This window comes from Penaeus chinensis, chromosome 27 (genome assembly GCF_019202785.1).
Source record: "Penaeus chinensis breed Huanghai No. 1 chromosome 27, ASM1920278v2, whole genome shotgun sequence".
In the NCBI taxonomy this organism is placed as follows: Eukaryota; Metazoa; Arthropoda; class Malacostraca; order Decapoda; family Penaeidae; genus Penaeus; species Penaeus chinensis.
In genome coordinates this window covers 4,783,237-4,793,207 of record NC_061845.1, presented here as the reverse complement: position 1 = coordinate 4,793,207, position 9,971 = coordinate 4,783,237, and the positions used below count along the sequence as shown (strand labels likewise).

The 9,971-nt window shown below is 38.2% G+C and overlaps 1 protein-coding gene across 1 annotated transcript; it reads left to right on the top strand.

Annotated features, from left to right (window-relative positions):
- The first annotated feature begins 636 nt into the window (after positions 1-636).
- On the top strand, positions 637-2,726 carry LOC125039735. Its single transcript, XM_047633969.1, has 4 exons — positions 637-1,125; positions 1,559-1,778; positions 1,864-1,965; positions 2,415-2,726. Exons 1-4 carry the CDS (start codon positions 637-639, stop codon positions 2,558-2,560), a joined length of 957 nt encoding a protein of 318 aa, XP_047489925.1. The 3' UTR covers positions 2,561-2,726.
- Positions 2,727-9,971: the final 7,245 nt, after the last annotated feature.

Below are 9,971 nucleotides of genomic sequence, written 5' to 3'. Positions count from 1 at the left end.
TGAGATTCCATAAAATCGTATTCAATATTTTATAACACATAGAGCCTGTGTTTTTTACGTTATTTGTATGTTTTCCCATGGAGAAAGATAGCTGTGTGTATATATATATATATATGTTTGTGAATGTGTGTGTGTCTGTGTGTGTGTGTGTGTGTGTGTGTGTGTGAGAGAGTGTGTGTGTGTGTGCGTGCATTTATATATATTTATATATATGTGTGTGTGTGTGTGTGTGTGTGTGTGTGTGTGTGTGTGTGTGTGTGTGCATACATATGTGTACATATATGTATATATATATTTATATAATATGATATATATATATTTATTTAAATATGAATTTATCTATCTATATATTTATATATACACGCACGCACGCAAATAAACACTAACACACACACACACTTATACACATATTTACACATACGTAGTGACGTTTGAATACAGGCGCTCGTTGGTATTTATTACCCGAAGTTTGATAAGCTACATACATTGTGAAAGAACACAAATCAAGGCGCAAATCCCACCAATAAAAGCACGTTATCAGCCCAGAAGAGAGAGAGAGAGAGAGAGAGAGAGAGAGAGTAGGGCACGTGATAAAAGACGCCCTGGGAGAGCCCTTCGACATTCGCTACCACAGCCATGAAGAAACAGGTCCTCCTTCTCGCCGTCCTGCTCGCTCACGCAGCCGCAGGGTTGGGCTACACCGCCGTGTCCTCGGTACTGGAGAACTCAGCCTGCGACCACGAATCCGTCGAGAATTTCATCGATTGCTCCGCCGTCCAAGATGTCTCCGAGGTGGTTGACGCCATGAAAACTCTCAGCGAGGCAGGGTTTCTTGACTTCGCGGGATTTTCGCTCAACAACAACCCCAACGTCAACTCACTCCCTGTAGATCTGCTCGGAGACATGAAATTCCAGCGCGTTGTCATCACAAACAACATCAACCTTGTGAGCGCGGAAGATTTCCTGGGCGCCTCGAGGGACGTCGTGACCCAGATTGACCTCAGTTCATCTCAGTTGGCCTACGTTCCGCCCCTGAAGTCATCCAGCGTGACCGAGTACACCCAGAACGCCGCGGCTCTGGAGCTCATCTCGAAGGACGCGATCGCCGGCATGCCCAACCTACAGGTAACGCAAATATACGCCTGGAAATGTGAGACCTTTTTTCGCTATATTAGGCTTAGGCACCTATCTCATAGTGTGCTACTTTTGTTTCTACAATATACTAAACCGCAAACGTATACTGCTAAATTGCTACATCCCGACTCAAATGTTTCTTTTACGTATGTTGGGCAAAGCGAAAATGTTTTTTATTGTCTTTTTATCTATGCCATGTAAGAAGTTCATGCCTTCACAACTCTCTTAGTATGCATCGTAATGTACTAGCGTATCTGCATTCATTTTAGTATATAACACTATATCTTTAAGCACAATATTAAAACAACAACTCAATTTTTTAAGTTCTTAATCGACCTTGAACCATCACAGCTCGTCAAACACTTTTTTTATGAAGGTGAGCAAGTACTTTAAAACCAGTCTTTCTTACCTCCTTTCCCCGCAGGTCCTGAAACTACAGGGCGTAGGAAACAACCAACAAGGTCTCGCCATCGACTTCGGTGCCTTCGCTACCCTCAAGAAGCTCGAAGTTCTTGACCTGGAGGGAAGTCGTCTCCGCGGTTCCAATGTGACTTCGGGTGCCTTCCAGTTCGACTCTCCGGCTCTCAAGACCGTACAGCTCGGTGGCATTTACATGGAAAACGTCTTTCCTGGTTCCTTTGAAGGTATGTGGTTCTTATTGTTTTAATGCCCGTCTTAGTGCAATACTTATATCTACGGAGTCTACAGTCTGTGTTCTCTATCCCGCAGGTTTCACAGCAAACACGACTCTAACCCTTATGCTTAACTACCCGATCACCATTGGAAATTTCTTTAACGTTTTCAACAGTGGGGCTCAAGTTGTTGTTCAAGGTAGGTTGTTTTCTCTGGTGTATTGTCGTTCATGGTGATTTGGTGGTGAATCGTTGGTAAGGATATGATAATGATGGTGAGTGATTATACTCTATAGTAGTAATAGTAATTGTAAGGATGATAATGAAAGTGATAATGATAATAATCATAATATTTTTTTTATCACTAATTATAATATCATTAATGACGAGAATAACAATGATATCAGTAATGATAATGATATCAATAATGATAACACTAAGGATAATGCTAATAATGATAAAAATAATTTTAACAACAATAACAACAACAACAACAGCATCAATAATAATAATAATAATAATAATAATAATAATAATAATAATAATAATAATGTGATTATTACAATACCAACAACCTTATATCAATGACAACAAAAGCAACACCCTGCATTCCTGTACAACTACACCTACGTACTCATCCATTCACAGAAACGACCCCCTGCCAATGCAACCTCGCTTGGATCCGCTTGAGTTCGTTCCTCCACCAGGCAAGCATCAGGTGTGTGGTGAGGCAAGATTTCGTCAGCTTGGCAAACGTCCCGGAGACTTATTTCCTTAACTGCTGTAGTGCTTAAGTTGGCAAGACGGGAGGAAGGAGGTTTGGATGAAAAGAAGAAGACTAATGTAAAAGAAATATAAGATTTGAGTAGCTAGAGAGAAGAATGTAAGGATAACTGATGATGATTGATGGCGATGATGGTATGCTAATAAAAAGATGATAATGATGGATATATGCATGATGTATATATATATATATATACACATACATGTATATATATATATATATATATATATATATATATATATATATACATACACACACACACACACACACATATATATATATATATATATATATATAATGTATATATATATATGTATAGAAGATTATATGTAAGTATATATACACACACACACATATATATACAGATAAATATGCATATATACACATATATATTACATATATTTATATAGCTCTATCTATCTATTTATCTATCCACCTATCTGATGATCGATATATGAAATGATAATCACAATAATAGTTTGATAATGGTAATGACACTAGTAACAATAATGAGTAATGATAATGCCTATAGGTCTGAAAATGACGGATATGGTAAATGTGAAAATAATGTTAATGATAACAATAAAAAAATCAGAGTAAAAATAGCAACATTGATGATAACATTGAAAATCTTAATAATAATAATGCTGATGGTAATATTGCAGAGATATGATAATAAGGTTATTTTTGATAAGAGCAACATAACATTATACCAATACTAAAAAAAAGGCATCGTAAATAACAAAAAAACATCAGAAACAAACATTATTAAGTGGGTAATGACAATAATAGCAATAATAACAATGGCATCATAATTTTTATTTTACCTTTATTGTTTTACGAGTGGTAATATGATAGCTTTTATATACTGAAACATAATTACCTAAAGCGCCTAATCATTACTATATTGAAGGGTGATAAATCCGGCGATAAATAACGTTACGTGTTTATACTCACTTGTATGTAAAGGCAGATAAGTGGGGGGTTTAACGAATAGATAAAATATATGTGTACCTACATGCGTACAACATATAAATACAAACTCTTCATTTAGTTAACACACACACACACACATACACATATGTATATGTATATATATGTTTATATACATATATATACATATATATGCATATATATATATATATATATATATATGCCTATAAATACATACATATACGCACACTCGCACAAACACACACACACGCATATGTGTGTATGTGTTTGTATATGGGTGTATACACACATATACGCACGCATATGTGTGCGTGTGCGTGTGTGCGTGTGTGTGTGTATGGGAGATAGTTCAGAATTGAACAGCTAAGGCCAATGACCCATATGTCTCTCGCCACCACGCGCAACGCAGCAATTTTGTTGCTTTTGTTCCAGCAGCTATCTCCAAGTGGCGAGATCCTTCACGCTATTCCGAGTAATCCTTTGAAATCTTGATGATTGATTGACTAGGGAGAAGTACTGAAGAAGGCTCCCGAAGCTCTTTTTTCAGTGACAGTGAATTCTCCACCATTAACCATGACGTGGTTCTACTATTCAGCATCACGTGGGTCGACCAGTGAGAACACTCTCTGCTTTTGCTTGAAATCCACATCCACCTCCTGCTAACCGTGGCTTCACGTATCCTGATCGGGTTATCTGTAGGCAATGGAGGTTCTTGCTAGGGGGCCGCTGGATCGAACTCTTGAACTCAGATTGTCGTCGAGTCTTTGTGCCCGACGCTCTAACCACTGCGGCCCTTAATATATGTATATGCGTGTGTATACATATATATGCATATACATATATTTATATGTATACATACATGTGTATATATACATACATATGTATATATATATATATATATATATGTGTGTGTGTGTGTGATAGAAGAATGTAACACATTTTATATAGAAATTTACTTATTTACATATATATGCCTGCACACACACACACACACACACACACACACACACACACACACACACACACACACACACACACACACACACTTGAATATATATATATACCATACAGACAAACACACACCATACACACACAACCATATACACAGTCCAAACATATATACACACACATTAGCACACTAATACGCTCACACGTGCGTTCGTGGAAGCCCGTACCCATGATTCAAAACTTTCTTCGAAGCATCCACATTGTTTTTTCCGACAACTTGCTTGCTTTGACCTTATTATTTCCCTTTTTGAAGGCAGGTAGGAATTTTAGGAAGGTGGATGAGTGTCCGCGTTCTTCAAATACCTTATTTTTTTTTTTGTTTTTTATTTAAACATTTACATATTATCTGAATGAAAGAGACTCGACATATCTGAATCACTGTACGAGTATTTCCGACGCCACGACTCCTGTGAAATATTAGAAGGAATGTTATGCTGTGAGAAAAAAAAATATATATATATATATTTAAGATTAAGGCTAAAGCTTTTGACATTTAAGGACTGTGCTCGGAAATTCTTTTATTCTCGATGTATCCTCTTAGTACGCCTGCTGAACTGCATATTTTCAATCAAAGTTTAGGGCACATAAGCATCTATATGCACATGCATCCACACACACACACACACACACACATACACACACACATACACACACACACACACACACATACACACATGTCCACACACACACACACACACACACACACACACATACACACACACATACACACACACACACACACACATACACACATGTCCACACACACACACACACACACACACACACACATCCACACACACACATACACACATACCTACACACATACACACATACACAAATACACACACGTACAGAGAGAGAGAGAGAGAGAGAGAGAGAGAGAGAGAGAGAGAGAGAGAGAGAGAGATACATACATCCATACACATATATTCATATGTACATATATATTTGTTTACATTATATTATATATCCGTATTCATTTATGTATATGAATACTAAACAAATATCAATAAACACATATTTATGTGTGTATTCATATATGTATACATCTATCAATGTATATACCTATATACATATATATATAGGTATATATATTTATATATGTATACATATATGAATACACACATATATGTGTGTGTATATGTAAGTATATACTGTTACGCCTAAGAGAATTCAGGGGAAGAGCAGCTCCGCCTAACTCAACTCCTCGTAATGTGGTAGCCAGAACCATAGAGTATAAATCAAAACGGAGTGATGTGGCCTGGTAAGAACGGCTAAATACCAAGTAACAACAATTATCCTTGTGTCAAAGTACTAATAGTGATTGTCAAGTTTCTTCTTGTTGATGTCATTCATTCTTCATTCTTGATTACGATGCTCATTAATATCGTTAGCCTATTATCATTCAATGTTAATTAAATCATTCATTTATCATGTCTTCTCTTAATGTATATTTATAATTCATTGTTGATAAAGTACTTTCATTATTTTATTGTAATCCTTTTTTATAACAAATGCATTAATGTCCTCTTTCATTGTCAGTTATCAATCATCTTCTATCATTAATTAGAATTTATTAATTGTCAAAAGAGATTTGGAAAATACGTAAAATCAATTAATATTTACAATTTATTTTATTATTTCCCTTCACAAAAATAAACACCACACAAACAAAAACAAGAAAATACTACCTATGCGATACATTATTAAGGTATGATGTATCGCCCTAATCCTAACAGTGAAAATAATTACAAACAGAAAAAAAGACAGAAACAGGAAATGGCAGAGAGGTCTAGCCCAGGCCTTGGCAATGGAGGGGTGAGCGAGGCAATGCTCCAAGGAACACGGGTAGGCGCTCAAGACGGAGAGGGGGGGGGGGGGGGGGGGTCAGCAAGACGAGCAAGCAAATAGACTTGTCAGTCGTCGCTGACAATTATACGGTTACTTAACTCGTTAATTAAAGATGTTAACATGAACGCGTTCAAGTTCCTATATTAGAAGTGGGTTCATTTAATAATATATATATATATATATATACAAATATATATATACATATATAAACACACACAAGCATCTGTATATATATATATATATATATACACACACACACATCTATATACACACACACACACACACACACACACACACACACACACACATATATATATATATATATATATATATATATATATATATATATAAGGTATGAATGAGAATGAATATCTTCACAAAACAAGAGATGTATTTGACCGGTTTCGATTATATATTCATCAGAAATATATAATATAATCGAAACCGGTCAAATACATCTCTTGTATTGTGAAGATATTCATTCTCATGAATATCATGAATATCATTTGTCAACATGAATACGGTTCATATATATGTACACACACACACACACACACACATATATATATATGTATATATTGCAACAACTGCCGCTGTTCCATCTGCAGTTGCTAATTTATCGTCGCGAAATCTTCAAATGAATAAAAATCGCCTTGACCCCAAACGATCTAGTTGGAGAACAAGCGATCCTAACCTCCTTCGCGCCATTTCTCAAGACGCTGCCCTGCGAATCCGCCAAGAAGGCCTGTATAAAAGGGTAAGAAAGACGGAAGAAAGAGTCACAGCACTCGTGTTTGTGATTTTGCTAAGCTCACGCATTGTTCATAACGCAGCAGCAACAAATGAAAAAGTCTTGTGCCACAAGAGATACACTGGAACCCTGGGCCTCTCGTCTCGCTTGACTGAGTTTTCTAACGTAAGCTCAAATAAAGTAAAATCTGTTTTAACAGATCCTTTTGCACTTTTTATTGCTTTGCCGGCACCTTCAGTGCAGTTGATTTTGCGGGTGACACGAGACTACAGTAGGCGTAGTCAGCACCCCACCTCAGACCCACAGCTCTCTACTACACCAGGGTAGCCCTTGTGGACTTTGACCCCTGGGTAGGGAGGCCCAATAGTTTTAGGCGTCCTTTGGGCGCACGTTTTCTTTTATTCTTAATTATTTTCCTCTTTTCATGTGGCTTACCTGAGGCTACCAGAATTCCTTGTGAACTTCCGTGTTCATAACTCAATCCCCCTTTGGTGCTGGAGAACGCAACCAGGATTCCACTGAGGGGGTAGAGGACGGAAAATTGCCTTACTCCCTTAGCTATTGCTGTTAGGTTGATACCAAAAATTTAGAGTTTTTGATTCTTTCAGGACTACGGCTTCGGGCCAAGGGGTCGGACTCGGCCCGATACCCAGGATGGATGCTAACCTTTCTCCGTCTCAAGGAGGAAGTTGACCCATGACCACTCTACGATCAATTCGACTGTGAACAATAGAACCCCTAGTAATGGCAAACCTTTACCTCTTTTCAATAGAATGCAAGTTTCGCGAATGTTAAACGCGTGAATGAAAATCAATCGCTTTTGAATGTGAACCCATTTATCATCAAAAAGGTCCAAATGTGCTAACTGAAGAGGTCCCCATCAGTCAGGCTCTGCTGATTATAGCAGCCTAAAGAAGGAGACATTAGCATATATGAGAAAACATGAAGTTAGTTATACTGAAGCTAAGAGGAAAGTGGAAAGTTTGACACACCAACCCGATACTTCCTATGCTGCAGCAGTAACTAACATCACCCCTAGTGCAAGTAATGTCAGTCAACAGCTTGCAGCGAAAGATAAAGAAATTGCTGAACTGAGACAAACTGTTAAATAATTCAACATTAAAGTATATCAATTGACTAAATTGGCCGTTCAAATGGCTGCATCAACACAGCATAAACATCCTAAGGAGGCTGATACCGAATCAGTCTGGATCGCAACTAACCTATGTGACTCCTGTGAGGAATTCGCCTGGCTCTCGATCGGTTTCTCGAGAGAGAAGCAGGTCGTAATCTGTCAGTCGTCTCCCTCGCCAGGAGATGCAGGACATGGAGGCTTCGGTCTCCAAACCATCCTGAGGGAGATTCCCATACGTGATGGGGTTCCCTGTGGGTGGATGGTAGAGGTGAGCAAGTAGTTAAGTTGATTAATGATTCTGATCTGGTCCTTTTGAACGATGGTAGTCCGACGCGGATGGACAATAATACCGGTAATCAATAGCAGCCAAGTGCCTGTGGCACACCATTGACTCGTTGGGAAGCGATCACCTTCCGATTTTTATTGAATATTCATGTGACCCAGTAAGAACGCCCTCAGCACCTAACTTTAATGTAAAAAGAGCAGACACTGACATCCATTTCTTAAGCATTGACAGATAGCATTAAGCATAGAGTTCCATGGTGGACACCAGATTGCCGCAGGGCACTTTGCCAACGCAACAGGGCCCACAGGTTTTTCAAAAATGACATCAATAACGAGAACTTTTGCAATTACAAACAAGCAAGAGCTAGGGCTCGTAGGATAATAAGACAAGCAAGAAGAGACTCCTGGCGGACCTTTGTCTCTACAATAGAAGCAATACTACAATACCAGGGGTTTGGTCCACTGTTAATAAAATAAAAAAAAAAAAAAAAATTATCAAACTTAAAAATGTAATTCACGAGGGTACTAATATCGATTCACCTAGAGACATTGCTAATGCACTCGCCAGGCAGTTCTCTTACACAAGCAGCTCAGAAAATTACCATCCTGCATTCCTGACCACCAAGGATGCTACTGAGCTGCAACCTATACACATTGCCCCAGATCACTTTGATTACAACAAAAATTTAACAATGAATGACCTTGTCCAAGCCCTAGAAGCCTTTAGAGGGACATCCCCGATGAGATTCGACATGAGATGATAAAGCATCTTAATCATGATGGCATGAGTAAGCTGCTAGAGGTGTACAATGAAATTTGGAAGAGCCACACTTCCAAACTCATGGAACTTCGGCCACATCATTCCCATATTGAAAGGAGGGGGAAATCCCAGATCTGCCAACTCCTACCGGCCATTTGCATTTACAAGTTGCTTATGGAAGGTTATGGAACGAATTGTTAACAGTAGGCTATTGCATTTTTTAAATACCAAAAATTTGCTAGTGGACGAGCAGTGCAGTGCGGCTTCCGAAAGGGACGCCAAACTCTTGATCAACTAGTAAAACTGGAGTCATATTCAAGAGATATTTGATTTCAGTTCTTAGATACAGAAAAAGCCTACGGCATGACATGGTGCTATGGCCTACCCAGAAAACTTTATGCTTTTGGATTACATGGAAACTTGTCATGTTTTATTCGAAATTTCAAACTTGTCAAACTTTTTCCGACAATGTCACTTTTTCGGATATTTTTGTCCAGGCAAACGGGGTCCCTCAAGGAAGTGTCTTGTCACAAACAATATTTTTATGTATGATCAATGACATGTTACCAGCTCCCCCTCGGAGTCTTAAATACTCATTGTATGCTGATGATTGTGCATTATGGCATTCCAGCAGTAATGCAGAATTCTCGGCAAATGATTCATAACTGGGGCCTCCA

Excerpts from the sequence above, each read along its gene's own strand:
- LOC125039735 (XM_047633969.1), top strand. The coding sequence starts at position 637 with ATGAAGAAACAGGTCCTCCTTCTCGCCGTCCTGCTCGCTCACGCAGCC. Across the intron at positions 1,779-1,863 it reads CTTTCCTGGTTCCTTTGAAG|GTTTCACAGCAAACACGACT; the intron begins GTATGTGGTTCT and ends TCTATCCCGCAG. Across the intron at positions 1,966-2,414 it reads GGCTCAAGTTGTTGTTCAAG|AAACGACCCCCTGCCAATGC; the intron begins GTAGGTTGTTTT and ends ATCCATTCACAG.